This window comes from Calonectris borealis, chromosome 11, assembly GCF_964195595.1.
Source record: "Calonectris borealis chromosome 11, bCalBor7.hap1.2, whole genome shotgun sequence".
NCBI lineage: Eukaryota > Metazoa > Chordata > Aves > Procellariiformes > Procellariidae > Calonectris > Calonectris borealis.
The window spans coordinates 4007662-4031344 of record NC_134322.1 but is presented as its reverse complement, the minus strand read 5'-3'; the positions used below and the strand labels follow the sequence as shown (position 1 = coordinate 4031344).

General features: G+C 44.8%; 2 protein-coding genes across 2 annotated transcripts in view; both read left to right on the top strand.

The window, feature by feature from the left end:
* The window catches only part of ALDH1A3 (aldehyde dehydrogenase 1 family member A3), a 37328-nt gene extending 29513 nt beyond the window's left edge, over positions 1-7815 (top strand). Inside the window, exons 11-13 of the mRNA XM_075159820.1 lie at positions 2221-2378; positions 3567-3641; positions 5102-7815. Of these exons, the coding sequence (XP_075015921.1) occupies positions 2221-2378; positions 3567-3641; positions 5102-5174 (306 nt within the window). The 3' untranslated portion in view covers positions 5175-7815. The remainder of the gene's footprint in view (positions 1-2220; positions 2379-3566; positions 3642-5101) is intronic.
* Positions 7816-14049: 6234 nt separating this feature from the next.
* LRRK1 (leucine rich repeat kinase 1) overlaps positions 14050-23683 on the top strand; it is a 78134-nt gene continuing 68500 nt past the window's right edge. Inside the window, exon 1 of the mRNA XM_075159819.1 lies at positions 14050-14259. Within this exon, the coding sequence (XP_075015920.1) occupies positions 14193-14259 (67 nt within the window). The 5' untranslated portion in view covers positions 14050-14192. The remainder of the gene's footprint in view (positions 14260-23683) is intronic.

Here is a 23683-nt window from a genome sequence, read left to right as displayed (position 1 = left end):
GTGAACCTTTATATGCGTTTACTACTGTAAATGGGAAAGAAAAGAGGTATGTTTGTAGTTTGAAGTGAAAACCTGAGAGGAGAATAGAAGTTTCCCTTATATCACTTATTTCGGTGTCCTAACAACTGCCTAATGCTGAAATCCATTCTACTAATGAAGTATCTGCGAGGTGACCTTCAATTTGGAGTGTATGTGCGTGTGGGGGGGAATTATGAGAGGAGAAGGGGGAGAGCAGAACAGGCAAAAAAAACTGTTTTAGCAGAAATTTTTGTGCAATTAATAGGTGTCTGTTTGCCAGCCCTTTCTAATGCCTTGCTGCTTTCCCCCATTTTGTTTGGTTTTCCAAAAGGGAAGTAGCCCTGTGAGTGTACTCACTGGACAATAACAAACCCAGATAAAAACATAGTAGATAATACTACCCTAAAGCTTTTGGGTCTCATTTCAGGAGCACTTGATATAATGCAAAACAGAAGCACATGCCTTACCTAGATACAGCTGCTATAAATGCTGCTTCTGAATAAGAAATAGTGGTGATGGAGGGGTTTCTGTCTGAATTCTTGATTTTAAATATAAATAGTTGAATAAAAATAACTGAAGCTGCGGTAGGCTGGAGCAATTCTACATATTCTTTGCCCTGAAGTTTGAAGGTTTTCTGAAGACAGAGTTAAGCTCTCCCACTCCACGCAGAGGGATGGTTGTGCGTCCAGTGTGCTCTTACGCACCTCCTACTGAGGGGACTTGAAATTGCTCAGCTGTGGTACATGCTGATTCAGAGTGACAGAGGACAGTATAATGTGTGTTCTTGCTCCACTACTTTGTAAAAAAGGAGTTGCTTTATTGCAGAAAGGTTGGACAAGAACTCTGGGACCTGAAGTTGGTGAGGAGGGAAGGAATGGCCCTGCTATACTGCCACTGAAGAACTTTTCTCAAGTAGCCTTAGCGTCTGAAATAATCCCAGATTCCGTTCTCATGGTGAAATCCCCTGAGGCTGACCATTTTTTTCCTATATGAAAACATGGTTGAAGCCAGCAATGTGCAGATCTAATACTCTGGCTTTCATTATTCATATGCAGAAAAATTGAACAAGCTGCATGTGATTAGATCCTGTGATATTCCTTTGAAATAGAAGTTAATCTACTTTTCATCATGTTCCCCAATGGAAAATAAGTATTTGCCAAAGTCTAACTGGCACTTGTATTTTATAGTTTAGCCTAGTGCTTTTTATGGGGCTGCTTACTGCTCACTCCTGGCAAAATGTTTAGATGTCGCAGATCTGTCACAGAATCTCTAAGGAACCTGGGAAAGATATCAGTCAGTCTGGGCATGAGTTACATTCTAAAAATAGAGGGAATAAGAGCTGAAAATCCCATGACAGGCCTTTTTTTAATGAACTGACTCCAAATCCCAAGTCATGATTCATGAAGCTTATCCAGTTTCATTCATTTGCAGTTTTGTGGCAAATGCACGTTCATCGTTTGCCTAGGATCAAGGCTCCAGTTAAGTACCTGGATCTCCCAAAACGAAGAAATTTAGAAACACTTGTATGAACCTAAAGGCCAGGCAAACTGCTTAGCCTGGCCCTCAAGGTGGCACAAGTGAGACTGTATCTCACCTTTGGTGGGGGTTTATTGGACTGCAAGACCATGCAGGCCAGAAAAGGGCCCCACCTTTGATACTGTGCTTGATGAGAGACTGCATCCCAGAAGTTGGGAGGTATTGTGTATGCCCGCTACCTTTATACTGGCCACCTGGGAAGCCAAATTTGTGGTCAAACACATACGTGGTAAATGCACTGCATGCAAATAAACTGCGTACAATGACAAAATCAGGGTTAAAACCAAGGAAGAAAACTTGCAATCCTTGAAATATATTAATTACTTCTTGAGCATACTCAACTTCTGATTTCAAAAGAGAGTCGTAAACAGAGTAAGGATGAATCATTTGAATCTTGTGCAGATCTAACTCTGCTTATTTTGATTGTTATAGATGATCCGTTAGTTGTTGGATCTTAGCATATATTAACTACTATAGCACATCACTGTACTTCCTTTGAAGTCGGTTTAATTAGTAGTTTTTAAGAGACTCTATCAGTGACTTCTCGAAGGCTAGGATATAACATTTTAAATATAGTATCCAAACAAAGCATCTGATTCTGATTACTTCAACATTACCATGATTAGCAAAAGCTTTCCTGTACTAATGCTTAATTGATATGTGCAGATTTTTGGGCCAGTTCAGCCAATTATGAAGTTCAAGAGTATAGAAGAGGTCATAAGAAGAGCCAACAGTACCGAGTATGGACTTACGGCTGCAGTGTTCACAAAGAATCTGGACAGGGCATTAACGCTAGCTTCTGCATTGCAATCAGGAACTGTCTGGTAAGCAGTGTGGGACCAGGGTGTCGGCTGGGATTTTGTTTCCTGGGAGGGGAGGGGGATGTATGATTTGGAATCATGTGTAAGTGCTGGAGGTAAGATGTATTAGTGGTTTGCTTAATTCTTGATATTCTGCTCAGAAGCAACATCCATTCATCAAAATAAGGTTGTGAGGACCAGGCAGTCTGGTGAGAAATGGACTGTTTGTTCAACCGATGTAGTTCTTCTGGAAAACTCTGAAAATGTAGGGGTTGTAGTAAGTTCCACCAGACATGATGCCTTTCAAAATCCTGTATGTAGAAAAAAGCAATTCTTATGATCTTTAGGTAGCATCAGGTGGGGTCTTAGATGCACAAATCAGTATGGACAGTAGATGGCATCACTCCACTATCAGAAAGATAAGTAGCTATTTTTGCTTACAAAATTTCTTATTTTATATTAGAATCTCTTTAAAGATGGAATCCTGATTATTTTCCCACTCAAGATCAGAATTTGGTCTGATGTCTAATTTTGATGCATACAGAGGATTGATTTCAAGAGTTGACGCCAGAAGAATCTGCCTCTGAGTAATATTTACATAAAAATGGGATGTTGGGCTTTGAAGGATACACGTGCTGTACGTACATGAAGGTGCAATCCTACAGCACCAAGCCATACCTCTCTCTCTTCAGTCATTTGACTTACTGAGATGCTGAGGAAGTATCTGCATTAGCTTTTTCTACCTAGTGTCTATAGAAATGGGGCTAGCGCTTTCATTTTACTGTGACACAATTATCTTATGCAGCCCAACTTTTTTCTATACCTGGAAGTAGGTGGAGGGGCCTGCTTGTGAGTGTTTAGATAGCTTTCTGAGTAAACATGTTCGTTTCAGAATGTCCTTCATTAAACTAGGGAATAGGTTAGACTATTTTAAGCACGGCTCTGAGCACAGCATAAATTCCAGCTCAAGCATGAATGTCTTAGCTATTACAGACTATGAAGTGAGATGTGGGTCAGACTGAGTACCACTCAAATGTTTTCCGTTTCTGTAGCAAAGTAAGATTTTATTGCTAAAATCTAATTTCTCAAGTGAATGAACTGTATAAAGAGAAAACTGACAGATTTCAGCCTTTTTTGTATTGTCGTTGTTGTCATCATCGTGCTTCTCCTTGGTATTGAATTGTCTTTTTACAAGTGATGTTTTTGTTGTAGGATCAACTGTTACAATGCGCTCTATGCACAGGCTCCTTTTGGTGGCTTTAAAATGTCAGGCAATGGCAGAGAACTGTAAGTTTTGCTCAATATTTTGTTTATATGTGGATGGTGAATGCAATAACAATTGTGACTCTGTGAAAATATTGTTGAATTTGCTTTTAAACTATCAGGCTTGCAGTATGCTGCACAGGGAGGTGCTAAGCCAGTACAGCGTGGATGTAAAGCACGGATGTGAGAACGTGAGCAGTGCCTTCAGGAGTACCTTCGTCTGCTTTATAAGCTCTTCATAACTCCAGTTCAGTCAATTCCACTTACAAGCATTTTTCCTTACCAGTTAGATTTTTAGATCAAGGGAGAAGTATGGCACCTTGGCTGCGGACACTGGTATCCACCCTAAACCTCCTCCATCTTTATATGGTGGTATCTGGGCCTCCCTTGACTGCTGTACCATTGCTCCTAGTTGGATCTCTTCTCACCTCTGACTTTCTAATGTTGGAGCTAGAACAACAAAGAATGATCTCCAAGATCACTCTCCCTCCCACCTTCCAAGCTTGCTACTAAGTTACAGAAGGACCCTCTGTCCCTTTTCCCCAGCCTGACCTTTTGCAGCATGGCTACCAGACATTCCAGCTCCACTAACACAGCAATTTTTAAACCAAGGTCACCCTTTAAGTTAGAGTTAGAGCTGAGAAATTGACTTAAATCTTAATTTTCTTCTTGTACAGGAGAGAGGCAGGTTTTGTTACACAGTTCAGAAGACTCTTCAGAGGAATCTAATGCACCTTTTCTTTCATAAGCCAGATTTATTTCCAGGAGCCGTTTCCAGTAGCTGTTCTGGTGCATCTGCTGCTCTGAGACGTTCAGATGCCTCACTTGCTAAGCACAGCAAGTGAAGGAATCCTCAGACGGGACATATATATTGAGACCTTACGGTTTACTTTGCCTGACTGCCTGGCTAATTAAAGGATGTCAGGGGTTTATCCCTTGGGCATGGCGTGGGAATAGAGCCAGCCTCCAGCAACTAAGACATAATGCAGTGGTGGGGTCTGTCATCAGCATGCATTTCTGGAGCAACTGTGCCCTCTTGATCATATGGTATCTTGTAGATAGAAGCTCACTTTCAGTGAAAAAGTAACTGTAATAGCTGTCTAAGCACTGATAACTATGTTTATGTGGATGTTCCTTCTATAGGTTCTCACAATAGTACTCGGTTTTCACTAGGCAGAGAGTCACAAGACGTCATCTTGTGGGTTACTGTGACCAGAAGCATTCCATGTTTCTTTTACAACAGGGTGTAGTTGTGTGTACTTATGTGCATGTACTTAGTGATTATTAGAAGTGGTGGGCCAAACTGATAGCTGGTGTAAGTTAGTTCAGATCTGGTTTTAATGGCCTGATGTCGTCTACAGCAGCTGTCAATCAGAGGCTAAAATGCACTTGTGTAGAAATCTCCTATCCTCTTGTACTTAGGGAAGTACACATTAACATGCTACAATTGTTTGTCCCTTTCTCTCCTCTCTCTTCTTTTCCAGCGGTGAATATGCTTTGGCAGAATATACCGAAGTGAAAACAGTCACCATTAAACTCTCCCAGAAGAGTCCATGAAAACAGAAGGCCTAAAATGCTGACACTCTGAATGTGACACATGGGGAACGTGTTCAGAGCAAGGGGGAGGGGAGGGGTAGGAAGGAAAATGGAAACACCTAACTTTATTCCTCTAGAAACACTGAATCTACTGGACTCCATTTTGTCAACTGGCTCTTTGAAAACTGATTTAACTGACCCTACTGGCAGCGTAGTGCACACTTGTACTGTACAAGTCCCTGGCTGTACATCTGGCTGCCACCTGCGACTAAGATGCTGGTCAGTCACTGTGTTTGCAGGACATCTGCTTTCAAACTGTACCCCTGAAGGACTTGGACATCAATGGCATGTTAGAAAGACTTCTGGTACCATTAGCATGGACTGTTAAACACCTTCAGAGGCATATGGGTTTCACTTGGCATAAATGGACTTGAGTGGTAGGGCTAATACAACTTGACTGACGGCAGAGTTTGTGTGAAGACTGCAGCTGGAGTTTGGGATGGGAGTGCAAGCGTTCATGAAAGGATCTGTAAAGAAATTCTCTTTGAAAGAGCTATCTTGGTCTCTCTAAAGATACGTGCATTCTCCATATTGGTGATATTCTAGCCCTGAATGAGATTTATGGGAGTTTCCTAGAAGGCTCCTTTGGGGCCAGTATTTCACCCAACAGAGCTAGACTTTAAAGTGTTCTTTGAACCTGATGTTTTGGTGTGCACACATTACACATGCTGCAAATGCAAGTTACTGACTTGCTAACCCTTCTGGCTCCGAATGAGTCACAATTGTATCTCAAACCTTCACTATAGCACTTTTCGCAAGAGGATTTTGCACTGTACTTACCGTGATGACACAGAGTTGAATGCTAAGCATGTAGCATGGTAGATACCCCACAGAAAACATCCCACGCCAGTCCTTCTGTTCTGGGGGAGGGAGCAGAAGAGCTGCAAGAAGCTGTCCTGCTCTCTCTTTCTCTGTAACTTTCAGGCTGTGTGAACATCTCTTCATTTTTTGAGCCAGAGCTATTATTATGAGAGTAAAACTTACAAGCTCTTCTCACTGCTTCTTTATCCCGTATGAATGTAGCTTAAAATAAATTTCTGGAAGTACAGTATGAAAAGGCAGGTGCTCCCAAGCACAGAGTGCTAAAGATGTGGGTGTACAAACCAGTTACCATGGAATAAGCTATGGCTGGACTTAAATGTGTCAGCAGCTTTGCAGTAATTGCCCCCATGAGTGCTGTCATCTTGTGGCAAGCACAGAGTAGCTGATCCTTCACTGAGGAATAAACTGCCCTGAATTGTGGTATAAGCATGCACATACATGAATGGCATCCATGGAGTGGCTGTCACACCGAGTTCAGGCCTTAGTATCTCCTGCAGCAACTTCTTTGCATGCCCAGATACTACTATGAGATTAATGACAAGCCACGTGCTGTCTTCAGTTCCTGGGTTCACTACTTTCCCTCCTCTTCCTCCTCCTGATTCTGTACTGGAGAACCACTGGCAAACGTACGGGAAGTTCCATGTCCGCAGGAGCTGTAAGTATGCAGGAGTCAGTGGTGTCAGCTTGTTAGGAAATTTGCCTGATCTTGCTGGCTTTGTCCTCTGAGAGCAAACCGATAGAGATTCCTTGTGGCGTATCGACACATCTCCATAGAGCACTACTAAAGATTGCTGCCTGGAGTTTTCAAGATGTCAAAGCAGAAATGCAGGTCTATCCTCTATTCTCTGATGCAAGCAAGGATGTAACCGGTACCTTCCTTTGCTCAGAGATATACCCAGTCAGTAACAAGTTCTGTTGCGTGAGTGGACCTTTTTTTGGAGGAGGAAGGAAGGTGGGTGGCGATAAGTAAGGAAAAAGTTTGCATGAGCCTAAACTTCCTTATTAGTTAGTGAATGTTGAAATTGCACTTCAACACTGCTTAATTTCTTAAATGACATACCTCCAACAGTTGTTTATAACTAGGTGCCTGTCCTCCCATGGATATGTGAGACAGGAAAATCTCCCCATCCAGTGAAGAAAATGTCCTCCCTTCCCCATGAAAGGCCAAATGGGAACATTGTAAATAAGTTTCTATTTTTGTAAAACACTTAGAGTGCAAACATCTTCTCAGACAAACGTTTTACTTTTGCCTACTTGATGGTTTTCTAGGGCTGCAGTCAGACAGTAGGGAGGTAAGGCAAACTGTAAAAGGCTGGTTATCTTGATGTATCTCGCTATTAATTTTTTATAAACAGTGGTTGAAACTGAAATCATCTGAAATTCTTAAAATCCTAGTATTCTGGCATTATATGTATGATATATATTTCACCTCTCTTTTTTTCCCTTATCAAGTTTTTACAAAGTCAATGTATCTCTTATTGTATAAATCAGGGTTTGACTCTACACACTGAATTTTCTAAGTTATATAACACTAGACACTAACTTTAAAATAACCCCTTAGAGGGTATATATTCTTTCATTGCACAGTAAGGCTTTCATATGAAATACTACTTTTTTTTTTTTAAAAAGAACTATATTTATAAATTAGGATACAGTTAATCTAATGTATTTTTATAGCTAAAGGTACATGAAAATGCTATGTTTAAACCTCATGTATATATTTAGACTATGGGTATCTTTTTGTAATAGTTCTTGTTCCTAATAAATGTTTAACTTTGTGAAATGGTTTCTAAACACTACATCTTGATACTGCTCAGAAAGGAAGGTGGGGGAGCAGGAAACTTGTATTGACTTTATTCATTTTAACAGAGGAGTAACTTGAATGCTTTTTTCTTTATACTAATCAGTGCTTTAAGATAATTCCAGCCCCTTTAACGCACATGCTGAGACCCCTTCCATCAGCAAGCAACTTCCACTCAACTCAATCCTCCTGTCACTGTTTTTTATTTCACTCTGAATTTGGCCCATTGTGTCAATAAAAGTAAACACTGGAAAGGGTTATGGTTTCATGCTTCTAAAACAAAATGGCCCTGTACTGCTCTAGTTACAGGGGGCTCTTCCTTGAACAGCGTTGTGTCTGTTCCCCTTGATTCAGTGACCCAGCAGTAGTCCCCAAGCGGAAACGTCCACTGGGCTCACAAGAGACAACATAATTTTTAGGTACCTTTTCCATGTGGCAGAACTGAACACAGAGTGCGTGTCTCCATGTGTGTCTCGGGATTCAGTATCTCACAGGGGGACTATGAAGGAATCTGAACTTGGATTCACTTCTGCAATTTGTGAAGAATAGCCTATTTTTAAAAAGTAAAGTGCCGAAGTGTGGTCAAGGCTCTACATATAAAAGCTGGAGCGTGTGTCTGTTAGCATACCACTTAAGTGGTCACTTTTATAAGTTGTGCCATTTACAGTAAGCGGAGAGGGAAGGAGAGCAGAGCTGCAGCTGGCAGGGGCAAGCACAGCTTCTTCCAGTTGAAAGTAGGATGGATCCTTTTTGCCTTCTGAGGTGAGCCTCAAAATGGAGAATTTGAAGGGACCACGGACCACACTGCCAGATGGGGCTTCCTGCCTTGGTCTGGCTGCTTCCTAAGCCCGTTTGAGACACATCCAACACTAGTATGACTGCTAAATGCGTTCCTATTCCTGTCTTATTTCCCTCGTCTGCAATGCAGCTAGACAGCAAGAACATACCAGTAACATCGTCTTTTAACTCTCTTCCCATCCGATACACGTGTGAGAAATGCCTGTCATCTCCCCACACAGGCCAAGCCAAACTCCTTGAATTTTCCACTTGCTAACAGCATCACCCAGAAGCTTTGAGACTTTAGAAAGGGGGAAGGCTGGAGATATAAAGGAATTACTGTAGGTGACATAATCAATGGAGACATAAGCCAGGAAAAGTGGGATGAGATTGGGGGGGAAAAAGAAGAAAAAAAAATTTAGCTTGAATGTGTGGAGAAATTCTTGCTGGGGGAAGCCTCTACCAAAATAAAGGAAAAAAGTTATTTTAGTGGCTTTTCAAACAATTGTGCTAAAAAAGGCGTAAGAAGGATCTGTGTAAGAGCCAGGTTGTGAGGCATGAAAGACAGCAGGCTGGGTAGGAGGTGGAAAGGGTGCTAAAAACAGGTAACACTACTATGGCTGCAGCTAAAAGCAGATTAATGGGGACCTGAACACAGGAAAAAGCACCAGTGAAGACCCATCCTCTCTATGTCTCCAGATCACATCAAATAAACACCTTAGGCAAATCTCAGACTGCAGCAGCCATTCAGGGAACGGATATGGCTTCTTCCATCCTCAGGTGATCATCAGAGACCCATTTCTTGGTACGGACCTGGGAAGAAAAAAACCCTATGTATGTAATTTACAGAATCATGAATTACAAAGCAAAAGGCATGCAGAAATGGTCTTTTCTTAGCCCAAGGGGTGGGGAAAATAAAGCAGTACCAGGCATGTTAGAGGTTCCTGGTACCTGGAGACAAACCGGTTTGTGATGGGGAAAAGACGTGCGCAACACCAGCACGCCAGCGGGAGCGCAGCACGTCTAACACCTTCGGAAGAACGGGGGCAATCTCGCTTTGCTTTTCCAAAGAGGAGCAAACTCACGCCGCGATCTGGGGAAGGAGCAACTTTCAAAGAAAGAAATCTCGGATCGACTCCGTTATCGGTAAGGCCAGGCCTCTGTCGAGAAGCGACGCTGAGAGGAGATGGGTACCGGTGCTAGGTAGTCAGCGCCTGGCGCCCGTGCCTGAGGAGCTACATGGCAGCTGGGTGAGAGGGCGAGGCCATCCAGACAACCTGCTGCAGCTGAGGGAGAGGGTCCTGCTTCAGCCCCTGCAACTCCCACAGCCTGTTTTTTCCTAAAAAAAAAAAAAAAAAGAGCTAAAGCCCCCGTAGGGACTGCCCAGACTCGCTGGTGGATGAGGGCTGGTGAAGGAGCCCAGCAGAGGGGCTGCCCTGTGCTCTTCCTCACGCTCTCCCTCCATGCCCCCCTCAGCAGGATGGGCTCCGCGCCCGGGGCACGGTGGCTGGCAGCGGGAGAGGTCCGCCCTCGGGGGGAAGGCGAGGGGCCGTGCGAGGCCTCCGGCCTGCGGCCTGTCGCCCTCAGCCGCCCCCGGCAAGACGCAGCCCCTCACCGTGGCCGGGGCCCCGCCAGGAGCCGGGCGGGCCCTGAGCGGGCCGGCGGGCTCGGTGGCGGAGGAGGCGCCGCTCCTTTTCCTTCCTCCCTCCCTCCGCCTCCCGCGCCGCAGAGCGAGGCGGGCGGCCGGCCGGCGCCGGAGGAGGAGGCGGCGGCGGCGGCGGCGGCGGCGGCGCGGCCGCGGGGACCCCGCCAGCCCCGGGACGCAGGAGGTACCGTGGCTTTGCTGCCGCTTCGGCCTGGCCGCCCCGCGGGCACCTGCCCCGCCGTGAGGGGAGGCGGCGGGGTGGGGGCTGCTGGGGCACGCCGGGGCTTTTCATGTGGAGAAAGGGGGGGAAAAAAAGAGTTGTTTTATTTTTAAATAAAAGTTCGGAGGGAACTTTGTGGGGCAGCGGGCGCAGGGCGGTGGCAGGCGCTGCCCTCCCCGGCCCGGGCAGGCGGGAGAGCGGCTGCCCCGGCCCGGCTGCCCCGGCCCGGCGGCGAAGGAAACACTCGAGACTCGCCCTAAGGCAAAACTCGGTTTTATGTAAGCGGGGCCGCGGGCTGGGCTGGGAGCGGTTCCCTCCGGGCTCCCCCGCCGCGACCCCGGCAGGGGGTGGCTCCCCCGGCCCTGGCAGGGGCCCGAGCGCGGCCCTCAGCCCCTCGGCTGAGCTGACAGACAAGCGGCAACCGAAAAGTCACTGGAAAGGCTTATGAGACACCCCGAATCGGGGTGTAATGCCTTATTTCTCCTCAGCCGGCGGCTGTGGTGTGGGGAGAAGGGGGCTGGTTTGCCGCTTTCTGCGCAGAGCTCACCGAAGGACGAAGGATGCGCGTCCCGCCGAGCTGGGGTGTCCCCAGGCGGGCATCGGGCAGTTTTGGTTCCAGGTCTGGCCTCACCCTGCCTCGTGCGATGGCCGGCTGAAGAGCCGCCATGCATTTCCATCCAGGTGGTGTCGTGGACCTCTCTAGATCCGTGGTGGTATCCATCACAGCGCCCAGCCCCAGATGGGCTTCTCAGAAACAGCAGGTGGTTTGAGCAAAGAACTGAAGTTTTGGCAGGTTTCTTGTCAATTGGGAAGTGATCTCGGGCAAACCGTGATGTTTCTGGGTGCCTTGCTGCATTTTTGCACGAGGTGAGACCGGACGGGGTGGCACAGTGGAGAGGAGGTGCTCGGGATGGGACAGGCACGGTCAGACGTGCTGGGACACGGTCTGACAGCTGGCAGCAGCAGGTCTGAGGAGAGAAACTGGGAATGTGTGAAATGGGATTAAATCAGCATTCAGGTGTATTCTGCATGGTCCTCCTTCTGAATGAGATTCTGCAGAGCTCATAGGATCCCTCTCCCTAAATCAAATTAAAACTTGGTGTTTGCACGTGTTACAGTTGAGTGTATCTTGCTTAAGGTAAAAGCACTGTAGGGTTTTTTTAATTATATATACAAAGGTCCTGAAATATGGAAATACTGCTTACATGGGTGCTGTGTGGCAGTGATACACATGGCTACGGCATTTAGTGTCCTACTTGCATTTAAAGGAAAGTGATTATCAAAACCACATTATTATTTTTTCTGAAAGTTTTTTCCTTTCACTATATGTGAGGAAAGTTTCAGCCTGGGGAATAAGCTGAGTAGAAAGCTAAAAATCAGGAGTGGGATGGTTTTCAAGCCTCTGTGGTCCACACTGACCCCCATTCAGTGTTTCTTGTACAGTTGCTGTGAGTGCACATGGTGTGCTCTGTCGTACTGCAAGGAACTGCTTCAGAAACCAGCATCTGCTAAAAAGAGCTCGTCTCGACAGACTAGCATGGTCTTTGCATGGGGAAGTATTTATTCTTGCTGTAGCTGCTCAGTGCATTTATAGTGAGGGTGCAGGGGAGGCAGGTGCTGGAAGCATTGCATCCCCTCCATTTTCAGAGCTAACAAGATGGACAGCTTCTGGGAGGCGTGAGAGCCTCCCCCACACCTCTCCCTGGGGTATCGCACCCACCACATGGCAGAGACGTGGGGTCCCAGTGCAGCAGCCATGCCTGCCAGCGTGGCCAAGGGGAGCTCGGCCCAGGAGCCAAGCTGACTCCGGCGGGAACTCGGCACGTTCCAGGGCAGAATCTGGTCCTCCACCAACGTGGCCCAGTTCACCAGTTCATGGGCTGGATCTGGGCTTAGGGACCACCTCTGTCTCAGCCTCCTGCAGCAGCCCACAGCCTCCCCTCCTTGTGTGGGTGAAAGCTGCCAAATTCAGCCTCTTAGATGTGCTGCGTTGGGGTGCGAGAGCTGCGGGGGCCTGACCTGGGAGACGAGCTGCCCTGCAGCCTGTGGTGTGGAGGGAGGGATTGCTCGGCAGCTCAGGCGTCTGCATCCATCTGGAGTTGTAGCCAGGAGAGGTTTAGCTGTGGGGGGGAGTGTGAAAATGCTTGCATGTAGCCTGACCCAGGTCTTTCAGTCCGTATCGCTATTTGCCATATGGCACCCAAATTATTTTTCCCACCTCTGAAAAACACCAGAGAACCAAATCGCAATCTGTGGCAGCACCCAATGCCCGGATTGCAGGACGCAGGGGTGTGCGCAGCGCTTGGGGTGTGAGTTTTGGTTCCTGCTGCCAGGCACCACAAAGCAGGGGTCACCAGAAGCTGAGTGCACCTAAAATTCAAATATTTGCCTAGAAACAACTGATGTAGCATGCAGTGATTTTTAACATTGCCGGCTGGTGGTTAAAACCCTATGTAACAAGGGAGGAGCAGAAAGCTTCCTGGAGAGTGGTGGTGGATCAGTGTATTTTTGTATTGTCCTTGGCCTTTGATCCCAACTCAGGAAGCCAACTGTGCTCAGGGAAAGTTAGGGATATTCTTGGGTCTTGCTGGCCGAAGTGGGAGGTGGGTTACATGCTGCGTCGAATTAGAGCCTCCAATCAAAACTTCAGCATCACGCACCAGACGTGAGAAAAACTAGTAAGAGTCAAAGGTGAGGGGCAACACGTTACATCTGAGAGGCACTTACTGACTGAAACTGAAAGCAGAAAATGAAGGAGCGCTGATGCTGGTTGGGTGCGTGCTCCAAAATCACCCGTAGTTTTAACCTCTGTGGAAGATGCATTAAAAGAGAGAAGATTACAGGTGTGCAGCTTTGAAGAGGTAAAAAGCTGGAAATGCCCTGGGAGGCTGAGCCGTGCAGTTTTCTGCTGGCTGTTCCGCAAGACAGTTCAGAAGAAGCCAACCTTTAAGAGCTACTCAGCGCCTGATTTGCCTCCCTGAGCATGTTTGAAGAAGCCTGACGCTTCTAGGGTAGTAGAGTTCTCTAAAAGGCTGGGCAAAGCGGAAAGGAGCTGGTGTGTTTCTCTCAGCCCTCTTGTCTTTTCTACAGAGGATTGTCTCAGTAACCACATCAGTACTTCTCAGTTTCTCACAGTGGAGTCTTACAAGAGCCACAGTCGTCTTTGTGGATGGGAGAGGTTTTGAGGTTGCATTTAGGATTTTTCCAGCTGCGCTGCATGGTTTCAATGCTCTGCCTTTACACTAGCCTGTGGAGAATCAGAAACTGCAGCTGTGACCCCTGTCCACCCCCCACACCCTCTGCCAAAAGACTGAGTGGCTTTGGTGGAGAAAAATTTGGAACATTATCTTTTCTATAGTGGAGACATTGTTAGTCTCCTGTGTTAATTCACGTTATGCTCTTAACAAAGCTATTATGAAAATAATTGTATTTATATTTGCATAGGATGGTGAGTGCCTTTCTGCAAAGTAAAATTTAGACAGCTGTGTTAGGGTGCAGAGGAATAAGCATCTTGCAATTTCTATACTAGAACGATTAATTTGGTTTACTCTTTATTTTTAAACAGGGTAAATGGTGTTTCTTCAGGATGGTGCTTACTAGTAGTCGCTCTGCTCCTGCGTTTACTTGATGGAGACCATTCAGCTTTGACAACACTATTCAATTTTAAGTGCTGCAGAAAGTTTGTCTGTTGGATCTTCATAACTGCGACCCAGAATGTACTGGTGTGTGGGAACTGAGGAATCCGCTATTTGCAGAGAGAGCAACATGGATCCACAAAATGGTAAATAGGACAATTTCTTTTTTTTCCTCTTCAGATGGGCAGCAAAAGGTTTTAAGAGAACTCAGTAGCCAGCTGCCACTGGGTTTCAATGAAATTTAAATATATGAAAGATCTTTCAGTAATTTGAGCCCTAATCTTTGAAATTCTACAGTATAGAACAAGGAACTTTACTTGCAAGGAGAATGATGTTGAACTACTCAGGTGATAAGAATAGCATTCCTCTAAAGACTGATTTTCTCCAAAGGCCTATGGAATTAGTCAATATATGTATCACGTCTCACCAGTTCCTAAATATGTTTTACAAGATCTGTGCTTTTTCAGCGTGTGACTGCAAATACATTCCCAGCCAGTGATGCAGTGTGTATTCACGGTATGAAAGCTGCTAAAATCAGAGCATCGTTTCTCAGGCTGTACAGATATTAACCTGCTCCGGTTTTACTGTCAACTTTGATTCAGCGGCTGGCAGTGATTTATTGTTGGGCTAGATTAGAAGGTCTGCGTTTATGTAATGTAATAAATCCATAGGTGGAAATTTCTCTTTCAGAAGCTTCAGGTTGCTTCCTGTTAAATTTTTTTTTGAACAGCCAAATTATTTTTGGATGATTTTTATTGCTGAAACGCTCAGCTCCTAGGCACTGCTGCATTTCTCTGAGTCAAAACCCAGTTATGTTTCTGCATCAAGAAACAGCCTTGTGGTTATTGTATAACGGTATTCCCCCCTTGCAACAAGCAGTTCATTAGGAGGCAGCATCTGCGTTTTAAGTGTGGGATGAAGGTGTGTTTGACGCTTTGTAGTGAGTAAGCAGGCTTCAGTAGAAGCTAATGTTTTTGCAGCCTTATTTTGGATTTTATCAGCAACTATGAAGCAAAACCTGATACTTTATTCAGAGGCTGCCTTATCTTGTTTGAAGACGTTTCTCACCAGCGTCACAGGGAGCTCTGGGAACTCTTTCCTTTCTCCGTATGTATGCTGCTTATTCTGTGTTACTGATTTTTTTGTTGTTTTTTGTTAATTAGCATTGTATCTTTCTATAATAATCAGGGGCATTTGTTTATTGAATATTCTTAAAATTCTTAATTTCTGTCTTCTGAGTTTCTCTCTGGAAGAAATTATCTCCACTTGAATACTAAGCTATAAACCATGAGAAGAATTTTAATCTGCGCTAATGATTCACAAGTGTTAAGAATTGCTAAATTTTTATTCTGCAATAGTAATTTGACAAGTTTTTCTCACTGTTTAAAGATACAGCAAATAAACATGTTAGTTTATGAGTGAATAATGAAGTGAAAAGTGAAAAAGGTACATTTTCTACATTGTGAGTTCAGTTTTTCTTCTGACAACTTCATTGCATGTTTCTGTTATGTAAATATATTCCGTTAAACTGGTTAACTGGAGGCATACAAACCTTACTGGTATAACTCTTCTATACTTACATGTCTGGGTTATTTTATTTGATGAACAGTTTTGGAACACTGGCAAAGGGATCCTAGGAAAGCCTAAGATCCAGGACTGCCCTGGTGGATTTGCTCCTTATAAGCATACTGTATGTGTTTAAACTCATTTTTATTTCGGGATTGTTTGAGTTCTGCCAAGAATAATTATCATTAGCTAGCTGGTCCACTCCCTAAGTTAGCTGGTCTTTGTTCTGCATTTGGATCCTATTACACAGCTTGAACGCAGGAACGCGGTGACTCATTCAGCCTCCACATTTGAACCTATTGTTTACATGCATTTATTAACAATCTAGATGCAGCCTCCTGCTTCCGTTCATTGGGAACCACTGGGAAGTGGAGTGAGATCACAGATAATTTCTTTAACGCCAATGACCTCATTAGTGCTTGCAAAGCTTGGAGTCTTTTATTTTCGGGCAGGAAGAACAGACGTGTGGATGTGAGGGGTTTAACAGACAGCACGGTGGTGCTTGTGGCTCTGTGAGGGGTCAGTTGGATCAGCGCGGCATTACGGCCGGCACAGTGCTGGAAGCAGCTTCCAGCGGGTACCATGTGTACCCAGTGCCTGGGTCATTTGAAAGCCTTTAAGATTTTTAGGGCTTTTTTTCCTGACAACTATACATTGGGCCAGGTCTTCATGTGGAGAATAGGTTCACAGCATCGTTGACTGTAGTTAGCAAATGTAACATACGATGCAAGGGCTCACCTGAACTGCTCGTGTCTCCTCTGCTATTCCTCTTGGCTGAGGCAGTGGTCTTGCCTGTATCCCAGCAGGACGCCACTAACCTTGAGAGCAGGTGAGCTATGTTTCAGAACTGGACCCTGTCTACCCTCCGGAGATGGTGCTGGGCTTGGCTTGATGATACTGGTGAGCACCTGCTGGTCCACAGAGAGTATTTGTCACTGGAGTGCAGAATAATGCTCCGTTTTGGGTGCAGTCAGCATCTTCCTTGCCTCCTCAAACCTACTGCTTCCCCTCTCCTAGATTTGTTCATCTTGTCCTAATTAAAAGAAAGAAAGTGAGCAGAGATACGGGGGCGGCTGCAGTCTCTCATGAAGCATGGGTTTTGGTTTTTTTAAAACTTGTTTAAAGAGCTCTACATAATATAGTGGAGGTGACATAATAGGAATCTTGTAGGAACTACAATGGAAGCCCAAAGACATCGCTGTATGAATGCCTAGAACAGAATAGAGATTCATCTCCTTTCTACGGGCTGGTTGGTTTCTTTGAATCTTACGAAATTTTACAGCTAGGATTTAATTCTCATATGAGTTTCTAGGAGACACTTCAGCAAAGATGTAGAAAAGCAATCATTGTCTTCTGAAATGTAAGGATATTTTTGTTAAAGAGCTTATTGCTCTGTTATTGAGAATTTTATTCAAAGTCGCAGAGCGTTCATACGCCACTTGTGTGTGTCTCGGAGGTGGAATTGGATTATCCTTCAAACACGCCAGAGGGTGTCTCTTCTCGCCTGCTAAATCTAGAAATGAGCATTGAAAAGGGGTGTTATGTTGTAATGTATGTAATATTGCATAATTAGGGACAACGATGCCAATGATGGTTGTTTGAAATTTTGTAGTAGCTTTACAGATGTTAACTAAATGAACCTTCAAAACTTCTTTTGAGACAAATCTGTTGTAAGCTGGTGACTTTCAACTGTCCAGGGAAGCACAGATAGACATGTGCGGTATGCCTGGAAAAGAGACCTAAATATTAAAATGAGAGAGCAGACAAGTAACCAGAATGTAATGATCTGGGTTGGCATTTGGAGTGGCCCAGAGGCTCTTAAAGCTGTGCTTCAGAAGTGCCGTGGTGCTGCAGCTCACAGGGCTTTATATTTTATCAGAAAGAAGCTACCCACGATGGTAGTGACCTTTGCAAGCCCGTCTGGGCCGTGGCTCAGCTCAGTACTGACTCAGAGGGAAAGCTGCTGCCTGCACCGCCGCTTCCTGAATCGTAGAAGAGTCTCCAGTGCAAGTAAGAAGAGTTTAAATGGAAGAGTTAAAGCGTCATTTTAACAAGAGGGACTACTCAGGAGCTAGTGCAATTTTATATGAAAAGTTTCCCAACGGATTGAATGGTGACAGCTTCAGGTTAGCTTATAGCAAATGAAACAGCTTATTCTCCTGAGACATCGCTTTGTGCATCCAACGTCGCTCCTCTGTTTGCATGAGGGCAGGACATTTGCAAACGTGGCCCAGGCCTTCGTTGTGGGGCGGCAGTTTGAGGTGACGGAACTGTAGGTGGAGGGATGGAAACTTTTGCAGACTCTGCCCTTGCTCTCCGTTTTGTACTTACTGGATATCACGAGCCTTCCAGGCTGTCAGTCTGGCAGTGTGAAATCCACTTAAAAAACAAAAGTCTACAGGAAGAACCTGACTTCTTTATAGCAGGCAGAGCTCACCCGCTCCTGGGGGTGCATCTCCAGATGAGATCTTTGCTGTCCTTTCTTTGTAGTTCTGCACAGTCGATTTTGTTGCCTTAAATGTGAAGGGCAGGAACGTGCATTTGGTAGTGTGAATATCTTTGCTTATAAATCTTTCCTGCTCAATAGAGGAGGAGGGAAAATCAGTGTTGGCAGCACCACTGATATCACTTCGTTCCTCATGAATCACCATGTAAGCCTTAAAATCTTTACATCAGCTGTGCGCACAGGGCTAGGGCCAGCAGCTAGGTCTTGGGGCATGTCGACTTAGCCCCATCCATGGCACGTTGTGCTGTATAACAGGGAAAAAGTACTCGCACCCTCTGTCCTGCTTTTTCCGTCCACGCAGTGGAGATAGTAACATTCCCCTGAGTCTGCTGAGACAGCGTGGTGGTGAGAAGCACAAGGAGAGCATCTGGGAGGTGATCTGAGCGCGCAGAGCACTAGACACCTGCAAAGTGTGTTGGTTGCTTGAAGTTCTGTATAATCAGACTAAACGAACCTTGAAGGTTTTCTGTTTTTCTTCCTGCTCGTTAAGCTGCAAGTTAATTTGAGTCCAAACAGTGAATTGAAAGTATTCCTACAAGCAAAAAAAAAAAAAGGCAAAAAACCCAGGTATCTTATGTGAGTTAGTTTACTGCATAATGCCCTGCAGAAGGAGAAGTAGGAAATGCTAGACAGGAATAGGAAGTACACCAGTAAAGCAGTAATAGGCTTGTATTTTTAAACATATTTAAATACACACTTCATACAGAAGTGGTGCAATCTCACATGGGGCCAAAAGCTAATGCGGAAGGCTGGTCTGCAGCAGAAAATGCATGTGGTTAAGCCTGCTCTCCTGTGCAGACTGTAGCACAGCCGCATGTTGCACCATCTCACTGAACTGAGCCCGGATATCCAAAAAGGGCAATGAATGCCGGGGCATTTACAATTAGGTGCCTAATTTAAGACACTCTGAACAGATTTTCAGAGTCTGGATACTAGGCGATGTTCTTCAGACATACCCTTAAAAGGTGTCCCTTGTATTTTGAAACAGAGGCATCTGGAAGAACTATTTCTTTTTGAAAACGTGTTCTTGTGCATGTGAAAAGTGGTAGTTTGGCTTGTGGATGCTGTGCTCCTCAGGGGTTAAGGGAATATAAAGGAGCACTTAGGTCTTAGTGGTGGCAGGACTAGCTTTTTCCCAATAAATGCCATCAAAGCCAGCCTACTCTCGAACTCAAGGGCTGTAGCAAGGAAGGCAGAGCTGCTGGGAGTGCCAGCAGTGCGGTGCAGACCTTGGGAAGCTAATTGAGCAGAGAGTCCAACCTGAGAGCCAGTTTGATTTACAGACAGTAGTAAAACATTGACCTTTATCTGAGCTGTATTTGGCATTATCTGCTGCTATACAGCTTTATTTTTCCACCTTCCAGTTAAAACGTATTGGTGGTGTATTACATTAAAATGTAACTTATGACAACTCTATCAAGAAGCCTAGAAAAAAACAAAGATAAGGTGATAAGGTAGTAAAGAAAATCCTCGACCCTTAGAACCTGCATACAGAGACTCCTTAACGATGTTACTAATGTGTGATTATAAGGTAGCTCTCAGGTGAGGGTTGACACTGTGGTCATAGTCAGAACCGTTGTCCTCTGTTTCAGTAGGGAAAAGCAATTGATAGTGTTCATACCGACTCAGTCTTTACCAGACCTGTAATTGATTTATTGTTTTGTCAGTGATGTTGCGGGCAATTTTATACTTACGTTAAAGAAAGTGCTATGAATTTTTTTTCTCTCCATCCTCTCCAAAGCCTATGGGGGCCTTATCCAAAACCCATTAAAGTCTTTGCACTGACATAACAGGCTTGGGATCAGATCTTCAGGGATCCTTAGAGCATTACGTCTGCGGTTTGTTTGTTTTTCATTTCTCTGATCGATAAAGGGGCTGCCAGGGCTCTGCTTGGCAGAAGGCAGCTAACTGGGAGGAAATGTTTGCATTGCAGATGAGGGTGTGGGGGATGGATTTTACACCATTCAGCTCCCAGTCTGCTGTATAGGAGAAGTCTGCTCCTTAATAGGTTCTGTTTCAAATTTTACATCAGGTTAGGCTGATATTTAATTCCTTTCCTTAATCCAAGTCTGTGTGCTGGTTAGTGGGTCAGCGATTGATTATTTGCATGATTATGTATCACCACAGCAGCAGCCCTTTTAAGTAAGTTGCTGATAATTTCACAACAGAAATGTGTCTGTGCTTTGAATTTGTGCCTTGCTCTTCCTTAAAGGGAGGACTTATAAAAAGTATTAGGGAAGTATTAGGGAAGGCCCTCAACATTCAGAAAGCCCTCCTGCAGTCAGAGGGGCTCTGGGGGCCAGCAGTTTCTGGTTAAAAAAAAAAAAGTGTGCCTGTGCTTTCAGAAATGACAAACTGCCCTTAAAACATGTACAGCTACATGCAGGCAAACTCGGTGAATCTGATCACGAATCTGAAATGGAATCAGCAAGGACATATTCAGACCATGTTAAAATACGATAGTTGAAAAAGATTCCCATTGAACAATAGCAAAGTTGATGTAGTAAAATCTCAGGGGTTATGCTGCAGTTTTTGCAAATACCCAATCCCCCCCAGTATGATGAATACCTACCCTATGCATGTTGGAAGAGAGGGCGAAACCCAGTGATGGCTTTGTAGATTATGTATTTTTTGCAGGGATGTGTGTACCTACTGGTGAAGGTGCCTAGACAACCTTCCCGAGCCCGAGTTCTCCTGGCACGGGTACACTGGTATAACACTCGTGATGGTGGAACGTGTTGCTCCAGACAGGCTGGCAGGACTTGGGGTCTGCCACGGAGCTGCACAGAGCAGTGGGAAATCTGGTGCAGGTCCTCTCTTTTTCGGCTCTCCCTCTCCGGCTGGGGAGGGCGGCAGATCTGTGGTAAGCTTCAGGAACTTCTCGGCCACAAAGACGAGCCCCATGTTGTGTCACCCAAGGGTGAGGGAAATGGTCAGTCTGCTACAGGAAGGGCAGGAGGAAGGCAAAGGGTGAAAGGAGCAGGGACCTGGGGTTGGGAGCTGGAGGAGCAGTTTAATTTCATTTCTAATAGTCAATATGGGGCTCCAAAGCATAAAGGTTGGCATTTCGGATACTGCTGGGGAAAGCTCGGTCCCAGGCTATCCACAACTCCTTTTCTGTGCATAGTTGAAAATCATGGAAAAATAACGAACCAAAGCAGTGATTCAAACAAGAAGTCTGGATAAATTTAGCTCAAATATTCTTGGTATGTTTGTGGTCGCTGTGGAAATTACATCACTGCTTGTTTTACTGATCAGAATATCGCTTGGAAAACTGGCATGGCTACCCGAGAAGAGCTCAAAATGAAATCTTTTAAAAGCATGTATGTCTTTGGAATTGCTTCACCTGCAGTTAGCTAGTTTTGGGGTTATTTGTTTTATTCCTATCTTGGTTAAGGAGTATTTTGACTAGAGGTTGTTGCTGCTTAATTGAAAAGCCACAAGGTTTAGAGCTGATACTCTCTGCAGTGTGATTATCTACTTGACGTAAAAATTCTGTCTGGGGAGTAAGATTCAAAAAGAGTGCTGGTAATTGCTGAAGACAAGACCTCCTCCAGAATCTGCCTGCACGTCTTTCTGTCTTGCACATCAAAGAGCCTTTGAAAATGCTTTTATTTTTGCATCAAACAGGAACATACTTTTTTTTTTTTTTGGTAACACTAATGAACAAGATCCCTTTTCAGATCTCAAATGTAGCTTGAAAAACAAAAAAGTCTAGTTCCTTAAGTGGGCTTGTAATCATGGTCACAATTCTCCTATGTTTTGCACCTTGGACATTTCAGACGATGGCAGAGTGGGAATAAAAGCTGTCAAATCAAAGTTATTTGCATGGATTGGACCAGGTTCTCAGATGCAATGGATCAGAGTTCATCATAGGTTGGTGGGAAGGGGATGAAACGTGCCTTGCCTAATTTTGCCGTCTCTACCTTGTAGCAGCCATCTAAAAATGCTGTGGGCTGCAGCGGATTCACAGCATGTACCTTTGTTTGAACATATCATCCTCCCAGGCAGAGTCCTTGTCCTCCCTGCACTGAAATGAATGCTGGTATTCCCAGACATCAGGGAAATATCTCCCCATTCCCCCTCTCTGCAAATGCAGGCACTTCTGCCACTTGTAGGTTTTGTCACAAGTGAGGGAAGTTTTATTTTTTTTGGTAGCCCCCATTAAAGCTTTGGTAGCACATCGCTATGCAGCCTGATTCAGGACCGGCACTGTCTTGGCCAACAGCAGAGGTCTTTTCATCAGGCTTTCTCTTCTGCTCCAGACACAGCTGTTAAGGTAATCTTCCCTCTGAGATATTCTGTCCCGGAAACCAGCATCTTGGAGGATCTGCTCCTACTCGCATGGAAGCTGGTGGAAGTGCTCACATTGATTTCAGTAGGAGCTGGAGTGGAGCCTCACTTTCTCCACTGTTTAGTTTTTTTTTCTTTTCCAGACTATCATATTCATCTCTTTCCTCTGATGCTTTTCCCAGCTCTGCACTTCCCTTAGCTCTGCTGTTGCCAAATTGCCCGTTCAACTCTCTTGATGCCAACCATATCCAATATCTTGATTGCATTTTCTTTTCCTCTGCATGCAACACTTTTACCTAAACTAATCTAGAGTTGTGTTGTCTTGGTGATAAATGAGAAGTGAGAATAGGAAAGAGTAAGGTATTTTATTAGGCTGGCAGACACAGTTAAAGAATCACATCGAACTGTGTCTAACGTACCAAGCTTGGATTTTGCTGCATGGGGTGTTTACCACCTCAAATCTCTTGAAAGGCTTCTTCCCTTAGATGTGTCTGCTTTTTCCTAGATCTCTCAGTTTAATAAAAGATATTCTCTCTTTCTACAAATTTCCCTCACAGTAGCCTGTGAAGCTGTTACCGTCTCATGTGGTACGACTGTTAGTGCTTGGTAGCTGGGTTAACTTCAGCCCATGCGTAACGTGGGAACACAGGCTGTAGAACTGGAAGGAGTATGTGGGTCAGTGTCCTGGTGTCACACTCCTAAACCTTATGCAAGGCCTGTTTTAGGCGAGTTGACTTGTCTGTTGCTTCTGCTTTTTCTAGAAGACTGTTCCAAAGCCTCATTTCTCCAAAGTTTTAAACTTTCTTCTAACTGGCAGCCAAAATGTATTCATACCCTGTACATAAATAGCTCTTCTCCTTCCCTGGTGTCTCCCTCTGGATGTATTTATAGACAGTAGTCCCAACCCTGTCCAGCCTTCATTTTTCCAGGCTCAACAAGCCAAGCTCTTTTCATCTGTGGAATTGTAATTAGACTATCCATTTCTTCAATTTGTCTTCTCCACCTCTTCCAGATTGTTTTAATCTTCCTTGAACATGATAAACTGGAGTTGTGCAAGGTATTTTACATATCTTTTTAATGTTGCTTTCCCTTTTTTACTCCTCTCTGGCCAGCCTTTCCAAAATCTTTGTATGTTTAGGTTCTGTAAGAGACCTGCTGTGCTCCTTGGGGAAAGGAGGAGGGATACTGGTGGCCACACTGGTGAC